Consider the following 21,054-nt stretch of genomic DNA (forward strand, 5'->3'; position numbering starts at 1 on the left):
AAAAAGGTGTCCGTAAGCATAGGTCATTTTTCCTATAGTGATACTAATAAAAATTCATAAATATAATTTATTATTAATACATTAAATTTATATATATACCCACACCCTTGCTCCCTCATTGTTGCAACCCTAATTTGCTCGGCGCATTCTCTATCTCTCTGTCTCTCGCTCTCTCGCTTTTTTCATTCTCTTTCTCCTTTCAGAATACACACTTTCTCGCGATAATTGATTATAGGTTTGTTACTCATCTCTAATCTAGGTTTCATTTTATAATTCATTAATTTGAATTTATGGTTTGATTTTATTAAGTTTGATTTTGATCTAGGGTTTTGTTATGTTGTACTAGTGAAGACTAAAAATTTATTTCTCTCTTCTTAATTGGATTCAAGTAGCAGAAGTATCATCTTTTCCTTTCTGCTTTTTTATATTTTCATGAGTTTATATTATTTTTTTGGCTATCTTCCTGATCTAGGGTTTTCTTTTTTATAATCTTGGCCATTTGAAATTAGGCGTTCTTTTTGAATTTATTCATTTTGATTATAGGAGTGTTAAAAATTCATTTGTCTTTGATGATTGTCAGTGTTTACAACAATAATGTTTCATGTCAAATGCAAAACAATGAATATCACATTTAGATTCATGAGAGTAGATGGAATTCCAAAATTACGTTATTTCTTTTTGTGATTATGTAAGTGGATCAAGAGGGAAGGGATCATAAATGTTGGAAGAGATTTTTAGGTCTTATTCTTTGACTAGTTGGGGTTAATTTGTGTCTAGTTACAATGTCATGTATTGCATGTTTGTTATGAATATATATGGCATGTCTATACAATAATGAGGCTGACCGGAAGTATAATGAAGCTATGGGTGTGGCTGGCAGCCTCCGTTATGACCATAGTCCACCTCTTGGTAATGCACGTGCACCACCAAACTCTCACCAAACACCAAAAAAGAGAATAGGGGAAAAGCATTCAATTAAGTTATAATACTAATTGAGAGAAGAGGGGAACCTGAAACTGGCAGCGGCGACGATGAAAGCTTTGGACTAGCACCGACAATGAGAAGCTAGGGCTCTAGACGATAGTGACGAGCACAAACACATGCAGTGATGACCAATGGCAACAGGAGATGACAATGACGACCACCACAACTATGACGAGCATGACAGTGGCAGTAGCTACAACAACAAGAAATGATATTTTCTAGTAGTGTTGACCCAAAAACACAAGTGAAGAAACCATCCTACCTGACGTTTTGATTTGACCTAATGGCCTCTCGATTTGACCCTCATATTCCAACATGATTAAAAAGGACAAGTTGGAAACTGTACTACTTAACATTCTGGTTTGACCTATTGGCATCTCGATCTAACCCACACAATCAAACTTGATAAAAAAAAAAACAAGTTAAGAAACCATGTCCCCCGCATTTTGATTTGACTTACTTGCATCTTGTTCTAATCATTGCATTCCAACTTGGTAAAAAAAGACAAGTTTAGAAACCATTCTACTCGATCATCAAGGACTACATTTCCCATAATTTTCGCTAACATTCTTCAAGCTTCTATATCTAAACATGTTTGTTTGTCATTGTTTTTTCACTTTCTTTTTATTATCTTTCCCTTGTGATATAACTTTTGTTCTTCCTATGTTCTGACAAAACTTTACCTCTAATTAGTTTTTTCTTTTGCAGTACATATTGTGGAGAATAATTTATTTACGAATAAATACCCATAAATAATGTAGTGGTAACATTCTTCCAACAAAAGCCATCAAAAGTGACATCTTATTTTATTTTATTTATGAATTAGTGTTGAAGATTACAGAAATTATGTTCTATTTTTGTTTCCTCTGTATCGCAATAGTGACTACAAGGCAAAATTTCTCTATTGTTTATGTTCTCTTTTTGTTTAATATTTTCAGAATACCTGTTCTCATCTAGTAGCATGGCACTCAGAGAGCAAACCAAGGAGGGTGTCCAGAATGTTAGACCTGTACGTATTGTCTTTTAAAAAAAAGTTTATTTGGCATATTAAAGTAAAGTTTTTTGGTCTCTCAAAATATTTTGAAAAACTTAATTTGAGTCTTCATAAAAAATTATTATGTTTGTTAATTCTTACATTTATCCAGAAATATGTACTTTTTGTCTAGGACTAAAACCACATCACTCTTAGAAATGAAAAGACTAAAAGCGTATCAGTTTGAGATATTCTTCTTTCACCTTCAAGGAGTTAAAATTCTTAGAGAATTTTCCGGTCCATCTATTTTGGGCTCATTATTTATTTATTTATTTATTACATAACTTATGTGTTCAGGAGTCTAAAAGTATCCTATCCCCGCTTATCCCACAGACAAAAACGGATGAGGAGCATGTTCCTTCCCCCAATGACTCTCTTCCAATGAATGTCTATCATAATGTTATGGCACAATTTCAATCATGCCCATCACGAAGCTTGCAAGTGCTTCCTTATGATAGTAGTAGTAGAAGTAGTCACCAACAATTTCCAAGGTACCTTCCGTTCCAAATGACTCGAATCAATCCACAAGGCATACCTCCAGCAATGATGCCTCAGTATAATAAAGGACATTTATGGCCTCACCCACCAACTCTCACAGATTTCCCAAAATTCGTGCATGCTTGGGAGGTAAACTAACTTGTCTTATTATTTGATTAATGAGCGACATAATATATGCTATGGTAATTTCCTTTCAAAAGAAATTAAAAATTATTTATTTGATCCTTACATTCCCTAGACATAAAAAATTCTCTTTTAGTTCTTGTTTAAAACACTTTTTGATCCCTCTTAGTTCCTGAGGTTACCAAGTGACAAGGACTAAAAGATAAAGTTTGTGTAATAATAAGAACCAAAAAAGATCAGAAGTGCTTATATAAGAACTAAAAGAGATGATTTTTAAGTGCAGTTAAAATGTGTAATTTTCCATTCCTAAAACTTAATTGGATGGCATGTATATCCTTGTCCTTTATATGTACTTTTTTATTGGTAGTTTCATTTATATGCAATAATTTAACTACATACATACATGCCAATTTACTTGTTACCAAAATACAAAATTGCTCCCCAGTTCCTAGACTGAAGCCTATATGAAATTACCTATAACAAACGAGGTTTAATGATATGATACCAAAAGCAGATAACATAGCACCAAAAACAGAGAAAATAACAACAACAATTAGGGAACCAAGGGTGCAAAAAGGAGAAAAGCCCTAGAGGAGAATTGCAAGACCATCATACCTTAGAGACTACGTTTAAGGTGAAGGGCATAATGGGCAGCGCAGTATCAATGCAATCTTGCTTGGTTGAGGCTTGTCTCCCTTGAATAGACAAGCATAACAAATTCTGTTACTTTTGTAATATTCCTATGGACAAATTAGCACAATTCTGTTAACAGGAATGCTATAAATATCAATGTAAATAACAAGCAAGGTGTGGAAATAATATTGCCCTTTTACCTCTAACTCTCTTCTTCTTCCTTGCTCTTCTAGAGGTCCTGGCCCTCGAAGCCAGTCTTTAAGCCTGTGCCTATCAACTTTGGTGCCTTCATTGACATGCCGGATTCAAGCACGACGTCGAGGTCTTTTGACAAGCTCAAAGATGCCCTCATTTGCCTCACTCATCAACAACTTTCCCTGGGTGACTCAATGAACTCCATGACTACCAAAATTGATGAACTCCTCCATTGAATCTCTCTGTTGCTTTCACCTGCTCCCTTAGCCACACCCTCCCCCTCCACCTACAACTACGTCAACACATAAAATGAAATTAGATGTGCCCTGATTTGATGGCATAGACCCGCTTGGTTGGATCTTCAAGATCAACCAGCTTTTCGAATACCATGGCACACCCGCACACGAGCGTTTAACCATTGCATCATTCTATATCGAGGGTCGAGCCCTTGCATGGTTCTAATGGATGACCAACAATGACCAATTTACCTCCTGGCCAGTTTTTCTACAAGCCTTACAGACTCATTTTGCACTGTCTCAATATGACGACCCAATCGATGCTCTATTCAAGTTAACTTAGAAAGGGTCTGTCAGGACTTACCTGTCGGAGTTCGAGGACTTGGCAAACCGCATCATCGGCCTGCCGCCGCCCTTTCTTCTTGTTTGCTTCATCTTCAGGTTGACGCTGGACATTCATTGCAAAGTGCAGGCACTCCAACCCTTGACCCTAGTCCAAGCAATAGGCCTCGCGCGACTCCAGGAGGAGAAATTTCTAGACCATCGTCAGGCGGTTCGGCCTCGGGCTTCCTTCTCGATGAACCCCACCCCTTTCCGCGTGCCACCAAGTCCTCTACCACAGCTGGTACCACTTCTTCCTGCCCCCATTCGACCACCACCACTGGCCCTGAAGCGATTAACTTCGAACGAGATAGCCTCACGCCGTGAGCGCGGGTTATGCTTTACGTGCGATGAGAAGTACCATAGAGGTCACTGTTGTGCCTCTAGGGTTTTTCTCTTAATCACTGAAGAGGATGAACCCCCTGCATCTAATATAGACCTACTCGACCTGCTTCCCGACCTGACCCGTACCCGGCCCAAATCAGTCTTAATTCTCTGGCGGGTCATGTAGCACCGAAAACACTCCGTTTGGTTAGCATGATCTCCGACCACCAGGTGGTCCTTCTGGTGGACGGCGAAAGTACTCACAACTTTATCCAGGAGCAGCTTGTTACACAATTGGGGTTGTCGTGTCAGGATACGACCCCATTATGAGTAATGGTGGGCAATGGCCAACACCTGGAGTGTAACTGCCTTTGTGCAAACATCACAGTCGAAATTCAGACCTCAAAATTCACAATGGATCTTTATGTGCTACCAGTTTCGGGTGCCAACGTAGTTTTCGGAGTTCAATGGCCAAATCATTGGGCCCTGTCCTCACAGATTATAACACCTTGCGCATGCAATTCTTCCATGAGGGCCGACTAGTTGAATTAAAGAGAGACAATGATGCCAATTTAAGATTGCTCACACCCCCGCAATTTCGTCGTTTATGTCACTGACAAGGGGATGGGTGTTGCTTTCACATTGCGATGCTTTATAACGACAATCCTTCATTGGAAACTCTAGATTTTCCTCATGAAATTCAAACTCTACTCATCAAGTTTGATGTCCTGTTTCAACCTCCTCAGACATTACCGCCTACCAAAGCCACATACCACCATATTCACCTGCTTCCTCAGTCTGTGCCAGTCAATGTGTGCCCGTATCGATATCTCCACTTTCAAAAGCATGATATTGAGCTCCAAGTCGAGATGATGCTTTAAAAAGGCTTGATTCAACCTAGCACAAGCCCCTTTTCTTTGCCAGTACTGTTAGTAAGGAAACAGGATGGCTCCTGGCGATTTTGCATTGATTATCGGACTTTGAATGTTGTGACGGTCAAGGATAGGTTTCCCATTCCCACCATCGATGAGCTAGGAGGTGCCCGTTGCTTCTTGAAGCTAGACCTGTTGCAGGGATACCATCAAATCCGCATCCACTCTGCCGATGTTCCCAAAACAGACTTTTGAACACACCATGGCCATTATAAGTTCAAAGTAATGTCATTTGGGTTGTGTAATGCATCATCATCATTCCAGGCCACCATGAACATGCTCTTCAGACCTTACCTCCAACAATTCATCATCATTTTCTTCGATGACATTCTCATTTATAGTGGGTCAATCGAGGAACATCTACGTCATTTAGAGACCACATTTCAGGTATTGCTCGAAAATCAATTTGTTTTGAAGTTGTCTAAGTGCTTCTTTGCTCAGTCTCAGGTGGAGTACCTTGGGAACCTCGTCTCGCACAAGGGGGTAGAACCAGTGGCTTCAAAGGTGGCGGCCATTCAACAATGGCTAGTCCCTTGATCTACTAAAGCTTTGAGAAGCTTTTTGGGCCTTGCAGGATTTTATCGCAGGTTCATCAAAAGTTATGCGACAATTGCAACCCCTTTAGTCCAGGCGACCACAGTGGACCCCTTCCAATGGATGGCTCAAGCTCAAACAGCCTTCGATCATCTAAAGGAAGCTTTATCAACAACTTCGGTCTTGGCCCTATCTGACTTCGAGAGACCATTCACCATAAAAACTGATACATTTGATGTAGGGATGGGCACGGTCATATCTTAGCAAGGCCACCCCATAGCTTTCTTCAGCAAACCCTTCAGCCCCAAGCTTCTAAGTGCCTCAACATACGTGTGTGAGCTGTGTGCGGTTACGTCGGTGGTAAAGAAATGGTGCCAATACCTGCTTGGTCACCATTTCACGATTATTACCGACCACCATAGCCTCAAAGAATTGTTGAGCCAGACAATCCAAACACTGAAACAACACATGTACTTGGTACGATTGATGGGCTACAATTATAATATTAAGTACCGTTCCAGCGTGCACAATCAAGCTGTTGATGCCTTGTCGAGATTGCCCAAGCAGAACTCCTCCATGACCATGATCCTCTCGGTTCCATGCTTAACCTTTTTGGAGGAATTACGTCACCAACTTGATAACCATTCTGGATACATACACCAATGCCGAGCCATTTTGGAATCTCTGGCTACCCATCCAGAGTTCTCAATTTCCTTGAACCTTGTTCTCCACAAAGGTCGCATTTGGTTACCTCGTGAATTGCCAATGATCTCCACCTTGCTCACTGAATATCACACCACCCCAACTGGAGGGCATACTGGGGTTGCCAAGACGATAACTCGTCTATCGGAGAATTTTTATTGGTTAGGGCTCAGAGAAGATGTAACACAGTTTGTAGCCAACTGGGTGGAGTGCCAACTTACAAAGTACGAAACCAAGAAGCTTGCTGGATTGCTATGCCATTTGCCGGTTCCATATTGCCTATGGGAGAATCTTTCGTTGGATTTCATTGTAGGGCTCCCGTCGTACCATGGTAGCATGGTTATCCTCGTCGTAGTTGATTGCTTTTCTAAGGGAATTCATCTGGGAATGTTACCCCCGCTCATAGTGCTCTCATGGTGGCTTCGTTGTTCATGAATATAGTGGTGAAAATCCATGGCCTTCCTCAGAGCTTGGTTTCTGATCGAGACCCCCTGTTCGTTAGTCGTTTTTGGTAGGAACCTTTTCGATTAAGTGGCACTCTGCTGCGGATGAGCTCAGCGTATCACCCATAGAGTGATGGCCAAATAGAGGTCCTGAATTGTGTAATTAAGCAATACTTGCGTGCCTTTTTCCATTGTCGGTCGGGAATGTGGGGGAAGCTTCTTCCTTGGGTTGAATGGTCACACAACTCATCTTGGACTATGGGCACAAGAACAACTCCGTACTAGATAAACTTCGGTCGCAAACCCTTCAACTTTTCAGAATACATTGTTAGGTCTTCCAAAATTGATGTTGTGGAAGAAATGCTATGTAACATGGAAGAGACTTTTCAAACTATACACAAGAAGCTTGTGAAGGCTCAAGAGACCATGAAGAACTATGCAGATTTCGAACGCATAGAGGTAGTTTATCAACCTGGTGATTGGGTCTTACTTAAACTATGGCCCCATCGACAAACAACTACCAAAGGACCTCAAGCGAGCTCGGGCAAGCTTGCCAAGTGGTTTTATGGACCCTTTCAGGACTTAGAATGCATTGGCAAAGTGGCCTATCACCTGCAATTACCTGAAGAAGCTTGAGTCCACTCTATTTTCCACTGCTCCTTGCTTAAACCATTCAGAGGTTCCCTGGAATAGTCGGAAATGGCTCCATTACCACAACAATTCATCAATTATCAACCCTTAGTTTCTCCTCTGGCTATCCTCAATTATCGTCGGGTACCTGGTACACCTAATGCTCCATGGGAGGTGTTAGTCCAATGGCAGGGTCTGTCTCCAGATGAGACCTCTTGGGAAGATTGGTCCCAACTATGCCAAAATTATCACCTTGAGGACAAGGTGATCTTATAAGGGCTGGGGAATGATATGATACCAGAAGCAGATAACATAGCATCGAAAATAGAGAAAACAACAGCAGCAATTAGGGAACCAAGGGTGTAAAAAGGAGAAAAGCCCAAGAGGAGAATTGCAAGACCATCATACCTTAGAGACTACGTTTAAGGTGAAGGGCAGAATGGGCAGTGCAATATCAGTGCAATCTTGCTTGGTTGATGCTTGTCTCCCTTGGACAAACAAGCATAACAAATTATGTTACTTTTGTAATATTCCTATGGACAAATTAGCACAATTTTGTTATCAGGAGTGCTATAAATATCTATGTAAAAAACAAGCAAGGTGTGGAAATAATATTGCCCTTTTATCTCTAATTCTCTTCTTCTTCCTTGTTCTTTTGGAGGTCCTAGCCCTTGAAGCCAGTCTTTAAGCCTGTGCCTAGCTATCATTTAAATATAGTTTTAGTTTTTCAAAATAAAAGAAACTTTTGGTTTTGATCCTCTAATTGAAAAATTGTTTTTTTAGTTTTCCAAATTTGCAGATTTTTTTTAGTTCTTGAAATTTGCAGAATTTTTATAGTCCTCTAAAGTAAATTTGAGAAATTAAAAAGTGATTTTTTTTTTCTATTTCCTTTAGTCCTCCAAATTGGAGTTGAGGGATGAAAAATAATATTTCACAAATTTGAGAGAGTAAAATAATATATTTTTAATTAGGGGAGCAAAGCTAAAAGTGTCCCAAATTTAAAGATTAATGAATGGATATCATTTCTCAAATTTTATATATTAAATTTAATGATAGTTTAGTAGTGGAGGAACATGTTATGTGATGATGTGCTCTATAAGCGGTAGATATATTGATTTTGGATTTTGTCGCCTTGCTCTTATTTGTACACTATTTATAACTATGCAATATAGAATTAGGTAAATAGATATAGAGTATGCCGTAAGAAATATATATATTTTTTAATTAATATTAAATTTGATAATATCAGTTTATATGGTCTATACATATGCCTTTATGGCAAACATATTCTTTTGTTCATGTAGGGAACTTTGGTTGGAAGAACTCACTCATATCGTGATTCCCTTAATCAAGCAAGGGTATGATATACTTAATTTATTGTTAAACAAATCTTTCTTGGCTTAAATATATAATCTGTTAAATTAGTTATATCACAAGGGGATTGTAATTCTACTTTTTTTATTTGAGCAACCTTCACTGTAACAAATATGAGAATTGACTACAAAATTGTTGAACTTTCTCCTCTTTTTTTCTTGCGAAACAGGCCGTGAGGAGACCCACATCACCTGTCAGGTAAGTGGATTTATTATATGTTTGCACTGAATGTAAAAAATGAAATTTATAATTATTATAATTATGGTTTTATCTTTTTATTTATAAGATAGCATAACTTTTCATTCATTTTAAGATTTTATGTACCTAACATCCCATACGGTCATACCCATTCAGCCATTCACACTTACAAGTTCGAATAGAAGATTAAAATTTGAATCATTACCTTTTATTTTATAAAAAAAAAGTGAAATATTAGAACAATGTAAAGATTCTATTGCGACTCCAATGCAGATTCATTGCAACTATGCTGTGCCCTTTCTTGTGATTGAAATTCACACCGCAATTGTCCCTTAATCCAATTTTGAGCACCAATGCCACAATAATATTGCGACTGCAATTATGGTTGCAGCCTGTAATTTAGAACCCATAGTCAGAATATACATTCCAAGAATTGGAATGTATCTTGCCTATTAGAGTACTCCAGTACCTTAATGAGAGGCTAGGATAGGTGAAGAAATGAGACAATTCACTATATAAGTCTCATTCATGAATGAAATCATGAAACCTTTTCTATATAAAAGGGTCTTGTAAAAATATGAATCATAGATGTTTTTGGGGAGGTTCATATAAGAAAAAGGAAGCTTCTGGCTAGAATATGAGGGATTCAGAAGGAGATGTATGAAGGAAGATCTAATACTTTCTTGCGAAGGCTTGAGAAATCGCTTCAGTGATTAGCTCTTGTTCTTCACCAAGAAGAGTTAACTTGGTTCCAAAAATCTAGATCTCAATGGTTTCTTGAAGGAGACCGGAACACAAGGTACTACCATGATAAAACAGTGAATCGGCGAAGAAGAAACAAGATTAGCATTCTCCGTGATAGTGAAGGTCATTGGGTGGATGAGGAGGATTTTATTGAGGAGCTAGTGAATATTGCTTATCAAAACTTATTTGCTGAAGACATGCCTCAAGGTTCGTGGAGGGATACCCCTTATTCCTTTCACTTTATTAAGCCTGAAAATTTCACTATGCTTGCGGCCCCTTTGCAGCATAAGGAAATTAAAATGGCTTTGTTTAACATGAAACCGTGGAAAGGCCCTGGTCCTGATGGCTTTCCAGCGGGTTTTTTACAGAATGCTTGGTCTATTGTTGGTGGGGATCTTTGTAATTTAATTCAAGAGTGGTGGGATCGACCGGAGGAGATTATGGAAGCTAATGCCAAAAACATTTTTCTGATTCCTAAGGTGGAACAACCAGAATTTGTTAGTCAGTTTCGTCCCATATCTTTGTGTAATGTGGTTTACAAAGTTTTGACAAAAAACTTTGGTGAACCATCTTAAAGCTTTAATTCCTAAGTTGATTTCTCCTCAGCAGACTGGCTTCATCCCTTCAAGGAGCATTCATGACAATATTGTAGTAGCACAAGAAATGATGCATTCCATGAGGCGTATGCAAGGCAAAGTGGGGTACTTCATTATCAAGGTGGACCTCCCAAAGGCCTATGACAGAATGTGTTTGTCTTTTGTGGCGAAGATTCTTAAAGAGGATAAGAGGTTAGGCTTCCGCAAAATATGATGAATGTCATTATGAGTTGTATGTCATCTGTGAAGACTAATATTCTCTGGAATAGGCAGTGATCTAACATGTTTTATCCTCATAGAGATTTAAGGCAGGGTGATCCTCTTTCGCCTTATCTTTTTTTTCTTTGCATGGATAAGTTGTCTCACATCATTTCCAAAGCTGTTGATGATGGGCATTGGAAACCTATGAAGATGGGTAGACAAGGACCCCAAATTTCTCATTTAATGTTTGCAGATGATCTGTTGTTGTGTGCTCATGCGAATCTGGTTCAGATGTAGAATGTTATGGACATTTTACAAGAATTTTGTCCCATGTCGGGCCAATTTGTTAGTGAAGAGAAAATAAGAATTTATTTCTCTCAAAATGTCAATCATCATCACATACGAAGACAACTGAATACTATAAGTGGTTTCTCTGAAGTTAATTCTCTAGGAACCTATTTGGGAATTCCTTTAACAGGTAGACTCCTAAACGTAGGGATTTCCAGTTTCTTCTTGACAAGGTGGCTAATAGATTGTCAGGGTTGAAATCCAAACAACCTTCTATGGCGGGAAGGATTACTCTTGCCAAGTTTGTTGTTCAGTCTTTACTGGTCTACTCTATGATGACTGGTCGTTCCAGTTGGAATTTTGAAAGATATAGAAAGACTTGAGAGAGCTTTTATTTGGGGAGAACAACAAGATAAAAGGAGGGTTCATGCTATTGGGTGGAGTACAATGATTCAGTCTAAGGTGTGTAGAGGAATGGCCATGTGCAACATGAAAGCTATGAATAAAGCTTGTCTTATGAAGCTTGGTTGGCAGCTGAGAAATGAAGGTTCTTGTCTTTGGTGCCCAGTCATGAAAGGTAAGTATATCAGGAATGTCTCTATGGATTCTTCTTTGATTGAAAAAAATTATGATTCTGCCCTTTGGAAGGCTTTGGCTAATCTTTGGCCAGATTTGGAGGAAGGTGAATTCTAGGTTATTGGTTGAGGGGAGACTGTGAATGTTTGGAGGACTAAATGGGTGGATAGAGACATAGAATTGATGAACATGGTTCCGCATGTTCCTGATCAATTCTGAGTTGAAAATCAATCAGTTGCTTAAAGAGGATGGTAGGTGGGATTCTGATTTTATTAGAATGCTTATGCCTGAAGTTATTGCTTGGAGGATATTTTGCTATTATGCCTCCCTGATCTCAAGCTGATTCTGATACACGGTTGTGGCCAAGTGATAGGATGGGCGATTTCACAGTCTCCAGTGCTTATAATAAGATCAATTATATTCCTAATTCACACTCTGATAATATGTGGAAGCAAATCTGGAATATTAAATCTCCTGAGAGAATAAAAGTTTTTATGTGGTTAGTTGCTCATAATAGACTAACTACCAACATGCGTATAGCTAGATGGGATGGAGAGACTCCTTTCTGTCATCATTGTCAAGGTATGGAAGAATTTGTCCTTAGTGTTCTTAGGGATTGCCCTATGGCATCTCAGATTTGGCTCCACTTGATTAATTATTCTCAGAGATTTAATTTCTTCATGGCTGATATGAAATATTGGATTTTCTTGAACTTGACTATGTCTATGGATAGCTTCGGGGGAAGTAATTGGATTAGGTTGTGGGCTCATGTTTGTTACTACCTTTGGTTTTAGAGAAATCAGCAGGTTCACAATGATTCTTTCATTAGACCAGTGAGACCTTGGCAATTTATCTATCATCAATGGCAGCTGTTTAAGGAACCTGAGACTTCATTTTGGAAGGGTACTGCTGTTCCTAAGATTCAAATTGTGGTTACTTGGTTGCCTCCTTCTCAGGGATGGACTAAATTAAATACTGATGGCTCAGTGCAAGGACCTCAGAATGTGACTCTTGTGGGGATTATTAGAGATGAGAAAGGATGTTGGATATCTGGTTTTTCAAAAAAGGTGGGAATTGCTTTTTCTTTTGCTGTAGACTTATGGGGAGTCTATGAAGGGTTATGCCTTGCCAGGAAGATTGGGTTAGTTGTTGTGGAAGTTAACATTGATTGTCAAGCTGTTGTGGATAGCTTATGTGGGAGTAAAACAGGTTGTGCTGTGGGTTGTAGATTGATCAATTCTATCAGAAGTATGATCAATACTAGTTGGCTGGTGGTGTTCAAGCATTCTTACCAAGAGACTAACAAGTGTGTTGATGCTCTTGCTAGAAATGCTTTGGTTGTGTTCAAGCATTCTTAGTATGGATAAGTTTTTTTGGTGTTTCAACAACCTCCTTCTTTCGTTAAGGAGTTGCTTTTAGTTGATTCTTCTGGAGTTGTAACTCCTAGAATAGTTCCTCTGTAGCTTCTTCTTATTTGGGCTTAGGCCCCGTCTTTTATATATATATAAAAAATATGAATTATCACAACCAAAGCAAGAGTAGAAAGTCTGTGTGATCACTTGTTGGAATGAGTATCTTAAATTGAAAATTAATGTGTTGCCGATTCTTGTAACTTTTAAGTGGGGAACTTGGGTTAGTAGAATGATACATAATTTATAATGGGCTACAATTCTAGAAATCATATTTGATGGATTAAAGTGCTTTTGAAACAATTTTATAGAGATAGGTAAGAAGTATTGAACTACATTAATTATTGAGTGTTTCATCTAAAATCTTTTTGCCAGGAGTGATTTTGCCCGAAAATTATCGATTCTTGTTGGTTATTACAGGCTTACTGCTGAATGGAGGCCTAGTCTAGACATCGTCATCTTCATACCTACAAATGCTATCAACTATACAATAATGTAATTTTAAGGCAAATATTGTTATTGTTGTCTTTTTTATTTAATATTGCCTTTTTGTGAGGAAATCTTATACATATTTTAATAATGTTTTAAACATAGGACTTATGGTGGACCTATTGATTATGTGCTCTTTCACATAACTCATTTTGACAATTTCAACTTGCACAATCATATGAGGAGCAAAAATTTGGTGAGTCATATATATGGGAATATTCTCTCATGTTAAATTTTAACTTAGGAAATGTTTTTCTTGGCTGTTATTGATTGAATAGATATTTTAGTTGCATATAAATGTATTTTATAATATATATAAGAATCACTTTAACTTTACATCTTTTGTGCAGTGTGCAAAAATTTTGCTCCCTTACCAGACTATAATCTTATCTTTAACCGATAGTAAATATCACTTCTTAGGAGCAATTTTCCATGGGGTGAGTGTGATGTTAATATCATTTCACATTATTGTTTAATTTTCCTTAATTTCAAGTTATGCTTTGATGAAACATTTATCATGGGTAATTAATTTTCTGTGTTTTTTTTATCAATATTTGCAATTTGACTAATCAATTAATATTGACACAGGATATGGTATTTGTTCTACCTGCCTAAGTATGCACTGTGGCTCTCAAACCAAAGCAGCCCCTTGTCATGAACAAAAGGTTCAATGAGTTGTTGTAAGCCAAAACGACACTAAATTAGGGGGGAAAGAAAGATGGTGTAGAGAAGAGTGAAAGCAAAGGAAAAAAAATGGTTGGTACCAGCTGTTGTAGCAAGAAGAGCTAGAGGTAGAAACTATGCATAAACAACCATACTGACTGCCTTGTGGCTCTAAGAATTTTTCTCTAACTTATAAATGTTTGTGTGGACATTCTATATTATAAGCACTATGCAATTTGTTTTTAAGAATTTATCTAAATTTAGTGATGTTATGTTTCATTTTCGCTCTCTTTATTGGTTGTCATATGAGGTCAATCTAATCGAATAGGTTTGATATTTTTATTGGTTTTTGTTTTTTTACACATAGATTAAGATTAAGATTAAGAGTATGACATTGATAAGGATTTTATGTACAGTGTCCACAATCATTGCTCAATTCTTGAGTAGGAGGACCTTTACCTTTGATTTTTATATTGTTTCCTAATCATTGGAAAATTGGATCAGTTTAATTTAACTTGTTTTATTCACAAAGGGCACAAATGAAATTTACATTTATTACCACCATTTTTTATTTGAAAAATTAGCCCCAACCCACCACACCCTTTTTGTGACCCTGTTCGAAATAAGGGTGATAACACAACCAAAACACCCATGGTAGAAGTTGTTTTCTGCCATCTTGCCAAAAACCCTCCGACTACTGCTCGCCACCTTTGTCTTTGCCTTCTCCGGTGAACCCTTCGAGAGTCACTTGAACAGTTCAACATACATCACTCCCATTCTATCACCACCCACTTCCACCACAAACGTCGCTCTTGGAGGGTGTGGATCCGAACTAGTTGAGATTAAATGGATAAATTTGAAAACTATAGAGACTTAATGGTCTCTTAATGTTTGTAACAACAGGCAAGTCAATGACAAAATTTAGCCCTCAAAGCATATGTTTCGATGCCTCAAAACAAGATATTAACTCCACTATCATGTTTAAAAATGTATCTTAATGTGGAGTCTCTTTTATTTAGGCATCCCACAAAATCAAAGTCAGAATATCTTGTGATCTCTAAACTTCTAGACTTCTGATACGCAAGCATGTAATTTCTTGTTCTCTTCAAATAGCGCATTACGCATTTTACTATTTTCTAGTGCCACATACCATGATTACTCACATATCTCCCTACAACTCCCACTAAGAAAAATCTATTTGGGACGGAAAGAAACTTAAGCATACATAAGATTCCTCACAGCTAAAGCACAAGGAATCATTCACATTTTTTTCAATATTACTATTAGGGTACTGTTTGAGGCTAACTTGTCTCTTTTACCAACATGTGTATCTTTTGGTTTATTATCTTTCATGTTGAATATATCCAAAACTATATTATGACTAAAAAGTTGTCATCAACATATATAATACCAAAAAGACAATTTTACTCCCACTGAAATTTTGGTATATGCAATTATCAACCAAAATTGCCTCAAAACCATAAGAGGTAATAACTTGATGAAATTTGTAATACCATTAACAGGAAGCCTATTTAAAGTCATAGATGGATTCTTTTAGTTTGCACACCATAAACTTTGTATCACCTTAACAAAGTTTTCTAGTTGCACCATATTGTTTTTTATCAATGTTGTCATTTAAAAACATATTTTTTTACACCCATCTAATGCAACTCTAAATCAAAATAAGTCATTAATGTCATTATAGTCTTAAGAGAGTCTTTATGTGAAACTGGAGAAAAGTCTCTTTATAATCATTGTCTTCCTTTTAAGTAAAGTCTCTGGAAACAAGACGAACTTTATATATCTCAACATTAACCTTTGAATCCCTTTAAGTTATAGATATTTGTTTACAACTTATGGGGTTCGCATCTTCCGGTAATTTGATGATATTCCAAAAGTCATTGTCAACCATTGATTTTATCACTTAATTAATAACAATAATCCATTTTTTAAGGGTTAGAACATTGCATGACTTGAAAAAAGTTGATTAAATCTTCCCAGTCAACCTAATGTCATATTCATGTTCTTAAAAAGATGCACCATAATAATTCAAAGTTGCATTTCTCCTTTTTTTCTAGCAGATATTCTAAATGACACTTCTTGAGGCTGTTGAGTTTGAACTATAGGTAGTGCTTGAGGAGAAATTTTTGTCCTTGAATGATGTTAAGAATAACATCATTATTAATGATAATTTCTATTTATAGGTATATTTTGGGATTAAATTATATAGGAATTGGTAATTTTTCTCTCCTATTTATTCCTCTTTGTGCAAATAATTATTATTTTAACATCATTGAGTGTGTTTGGATGATGGAATTTAAAATTCTGAGGAATTTTAAATTTTAAGAATTTCAAATACCTCAATTGAAATTCTTTTATTTTCAAAGTTTTGTGTTTGGATAAAAAAAATTAAAATTGCGAGGGTGAAAGAAAATGAGTCGCGAGTTCGAGAATGAGATTTCGGGAACTTTTAGGTGGAAAAGAGGACGAAGGTGATAAAGGAAATACGCGAATGTTTTAGAAAGTTCTTATGTAAGAAGAGAATTTCAATTCCTCACCTTTTAGAAGAAAATTAAAATTTCACATTTTTAGTTGTTTAAAATTCTGTTTTAAAATTCCAAAAATTTAAATTCTTCATAAAAAGCATTGAAACAATGAATTTTAGATTAAAAAAATTTAAATTCTCTGATAAATTACTTTCCTAAGTTAAAATTCTCTATCCAAACGCACTCTTAGGGAGTGTTTGATTTGACTGTTTTCTGTTTTCATTTTCATTGGAAATAGAAAATGGTGATGAAAATGCGTTTGGTTGAATTTTTGAAAATATTTTCAGTGAAAATATTTTCTCAAACGAACCAAAATTTGGAAACAATAAAATCTCGTTTTCATTGTTTTCAGTTAAAAACCAGGAACCTCATTTTGGATAAAATGAAAACGCGGTGGCAAGGAATGTAATTTTAAGCAAATCTAAAAATACATTTCCTTTTGAAAACACATTTTCAGTGTTTTTATTTCTTGAAAGCAGAAAATAAGAAGTCAAACCAAACATGTTTTCAGAATTCTAATCTTTTGAAAATGAAAATAGTTTTCAGAAAATGAAAACAGGAAATGAAAACAAAAAATGAAAATGTAAACCAAACACGCCCTTAAGTTTTTGTGCAGAAAATATTAAAAGTTGATGAATTTATGATGTTTGGTGACTAAAGTAAAGCCCAAAAGAAAAAAATGGAAATCTAAAGAGGCACGCTTAGTGCGACCCAGGCACTCAGCACATAGCAGGCTCAGCGGGCTAAGCACGCTTAACACCAGAAAAATAATTCAGCAAAATGTAGGTTAATTCAGGAAAGCAAACTAATTTAGGAAAGAAGCGAGCTTAGCACAAGTCACGCGCTAAGCGCGAGGATTATTGCCATACTCGCTAAGCGGGGAGAGCGTGCTCAGTATGAAGGTTGCGTGAAAACTAAGTTGATATGCATCTATAAAATGAGAGAGAAGAAGAAAAAAAACATAGAAAATTCAAGAGAATGCAATTCCATATAGAAGGCAAAAGCTAGAGAAGGAGAAGCAATCATTAGGAGTCATTCTTTCCCTCCATTTCCTTTCTTATCTATTTCATCTCTTACTAAATATTCCTCTTTTGCAATTGTAAAGTCTCCGGTGACAATGAAAGGCTAAACCCCCTTTGTTAGGAACTTGGTAGCCAACTACTTTTGATGTAATTTATCTTTCTATCTATTTGATATTATTACTTTTGCATTATCATATCTTGTGCTTAATATTATTGCTTGTAACTTAATCACCCATTTGCATGGTAAGTTTAGGGGTAGCGTTGGGAAACATTATTTTCTAATAGAACTAGAAAAAGGTATCTAAATAAAGTCATCACTAGAGATAGGTTGATTTTGTTTAGCCTATTATACATCTGTATTCTTAATATAATTTAACTATTTGTTCTGTGCAAAGGGATTTGGGAGAAAAGATAGATAAATTAGACTTTTTTACTCGAGGGATCTTGGTTAGAGTATATTAGTAGATGCAGGTGTAAATTGGAATAATCATAAATAGAGAAAAATCATTAATGTTACATCAAGAGTAGCTCTGATAGGCTAAGTTTCCAACATTCTCATCTTTTGAATTTAACTTCTATAATAATATTGGTTTTTCTCATATTTTTGTTTTTAATTAATTAATTTCTTTCCTTGTTTATTTTAATTTAATTCTTTGCCAATTTAATTTACTATTTTTCTCACAGTCTTTTCAAATCAATTTATTTATTGCCTAAAAATTATATATTCACCTACCTAAGTACAAACAAAGTCTTTGTGGATTCGACACTCAAACTTTTATTTTAACTTTACTACTTGAGACGAATTGGTGCACTTGTCAATTAATTATTAGATATGTTTCTTGATCAATGGTAAGTACAAAGGCTTATCCATTGTTAATAACAAGTTATTCTTTAAGGACAACACTCCTAATGTTTCCTTCTCCTCCAAATTCAATTTTCTCAAAGAATTTTACATTTTCATCTCAAAGAATGATCATATAGTGGGATTGTAAAACTTAAACTCATGAGAGCATTCAATCTAACGAACAAAGTAGTAACTATATCTTTAAGTCTAGCTTACATGCAACCTATAAGGCATTTATTCGGCTAGATATTCTTAAATGTGCATGTGCCTAATGATGGGCTTATTCCTAGCCCATAGCTCATAGGGAGCTTAGTGACTACTTTAATTAGTACATTGTTGAGGATATAAACTGAAATCTTTAATGTCTTTCCCAAAGTGACTTTGGTAGACAAGAATCATACTTACCATATCCTTAAGAGTCTTGTTTTGTCACTCTGCAACTTTGTTCATGTTAGGTTTTCTCAACATTGGATATTGTAGAACAATTTCACACTTATTGAAGAAGAAGAAGAAGAAGAAGAAGAAAAATGTGAAAGACTTCTCATCATTTGACAACCTTACTTTTCTTTCCTAATTGAAGTTCAACTTCAACTTTGAAAAACTTGAAAACATCTAGAAACTGAGACTTCTCATCAATTAAAGAAAGAGTTGTCTTCTGTGAAAATAATAAAATACATTTGTGTAACATCCTATTTTTCGTAAACTAATTTAAAAATGATTGTTTTTTAAACAAATAGAGTTTTAGAAAAATGATAAGTTTTTTATAATCAAATAAATAAGGAGAAATAAATTTATTAATTAAAATAATGGTTTGAGAGAAAATAAAAAAGGTATTTTATTTATTCATTTGATAGAGAATAAAATAGAGTTTGTTTTTATAAAATGATCAAAAAAAATAAATAGTATAAATGATAAGTTGTAAGTACCCTAGCTATAAATAGAGACGTGTTAGGTCAGTTTTCACACTGACGATGCCTCCTCTTTCTCTCAATTTCATTTTCCCCTCTCCTCCTCCCAAAACCCTCTCTTTTTCTCGCATACCACCAAACCTATCTCAGAAAAATGATGATCTTGGACTCATTCACCGTTGGATCGTCGTGAAATTTGAGCACCATGGTCGGAACTCATTTCCGAACATTTTCACTATTGAGAATTACAAAAAGATGTCGAAGCTGAGAGAAAACCCTTTTTATCGCAACTTTTTCTTTTCCCGTAGAAACCCAAAACTGTCTCAGTAAAATTACGATCTCGGACTCGTTAACCGTTGGATTGTCGTGAAATTTTGATATTTGGTTTGCGATTCAATTCCGCACACCTTCACCATTGGGATATGTGAAATAAAATTCTTGAAGGGAGAAAACTGAATCACAGGAAGACGGTACAAAATGGAGGCTTCAATCTCTTCTCCTTCTCTCTAACATTTGGGAACCCTATCAGAGCAGTCGGAGGAAAAACTGGAGAAATCTTAGGAAACCACTAGAGATGCCGCTATTGTTTTCACAATGCACACATGAGCCCGCTTAGAGGTAAGGGATAAGTTTATCGCAATTGGGGTTAGAATGAACTGTGTAGGGATCCTTAGAGGATTAAATTGGGATTTATTTTGGGATGTTTATTAAATTGCAATTTTTCCTTTACGACTATAAATACAATATTGTTGTGTTTTATGTACCAATTGATGTTTTGATGAGAATTAATTGATAAACTTGAGTGCTCATGATGTTTTTTACCCATGATTTTGATATAATTATGTAAAATTATTTGAGGAATTTTACTCCTCATGTTGTGATAACCTTTTATATAAATTGTTATGTTGAGATTATGAAATGGTGATTCAAATTGTGAGTATGTGATAAATTAAACCTGTGATGAATGATGAAATGCATGTGTATTGAAATGAGATGTGTGTATTGAGTTGTGAGCTATGAACTGTGTAATCACACAATTGTAAGACCCTTTAAGGGCGACGAGTATTGTGATGGGATCCACTGTAGGAACCCGACGAGTTTAATTACAAGTGCGAAGAGTTAAAATGATTTTGAAAACAATTGAGTAGTTGTGTGTATTGCATAGTTCATAGGTAAAGTATGTATGATTCATGAGGTGTGATAACATGCTATTTTTAGATTATACCATTGTGATTGAGACTGAATATATGTGAAAAATTGAGTATGTATTGACTTGTAATATATTAGTGCATTGAGATGTTGTGTACATTGAGTTGTGAGTTATGAATTATATAATCACATGACTATAAGACCCTTCAAGGGTGACGAGTTAATAATAAGACCCTTTAAGGGCGACGAGTTAATGCTAAGACCCTTTAAGGGCGACGAGTTAATGCGCGACAAGTATTATGATGGGAACCACTATGGGGACCCGACGAGTTTAATCACAAGTGCAATAAGATAAAACTATTTTGAGCATAATTGAGGAGTCATGTGTTTTATACAGTT

The 21,054-nt window shown here is 36.2% G+C and overlaps 1 protein-coding gene across 1 annotated transcript; it reads left to right on the forward strand.

Moving 5' to 3' along the window:
- Window positions 1–140: 140 nt before the first annotated feature.
- Window positions 141–14,383, forward strand: LOC102666361 (mediator of RNA polymerase II transcription subunit 25). Its single transcript, XM_006600890.3, has 9 exons — window positions 141–235; window positions 1,923–1,993; window positions 2,315–2,644; window positions 8,953–9,006; window positions 9,192–9,220; window positions 13,455–13,529; window positions 13,629–13,719; window positions 13,874–13,960; window positions 14,112–14,383. Exons 2-9 carry the CDS (start codon window positions 1,946–1,948, stop codon window positions 14,136–14,138), a joined length of 741 nt encoding a protein of 246 aa, XP_006600953.1. The 5' UTR covers window positions 141–235; window positions 1,923–1,945; the 3' UTR covers window positions 14,139–14,383.
- Window positions 14,384–21,054: the final 6,671 nt, after the last annotated feature.

Source organism: Glycine max, chromosome 17 (genome assembly GCF_000004515.6).
Source record: "Glycine max cultivar Williams 82 chromosome 17, Glycine_max_v4.0, whole genome shotgun sequence".
NCBI classification, from domain to species: Eukaryota; Viridiplantae; Streptophyta; class Magnoliopsida; order Fabales; family Fabaceae; genus Glycine; species Glycine max.

Excerpts from the sequence above, each read along its gene's own strand:
- LOC102666361 (XM_006600890.3), top strand. The coding sequence starts at position 1,946 with ATGGCACTCAGAGAGCAAACCAAGGAGGGTGTCCAGAATGTTAGACCT. Across the intron at positions 13,720-13,873 it reads ATATGAGGAGCAAAAATTTG|TGTGCAAAAATTTTGCTCCC; the intron begins GTGAGTCATATA and ends TCTTTTGTGCAG. Across the intron at positions 13,961-14,111 it reads TAGGAGCAATTTTCCATGGG|GATATGGTATTTGTTCTACC; the intron begins GTGAGTGTGATG and ends ATATTGACACAG.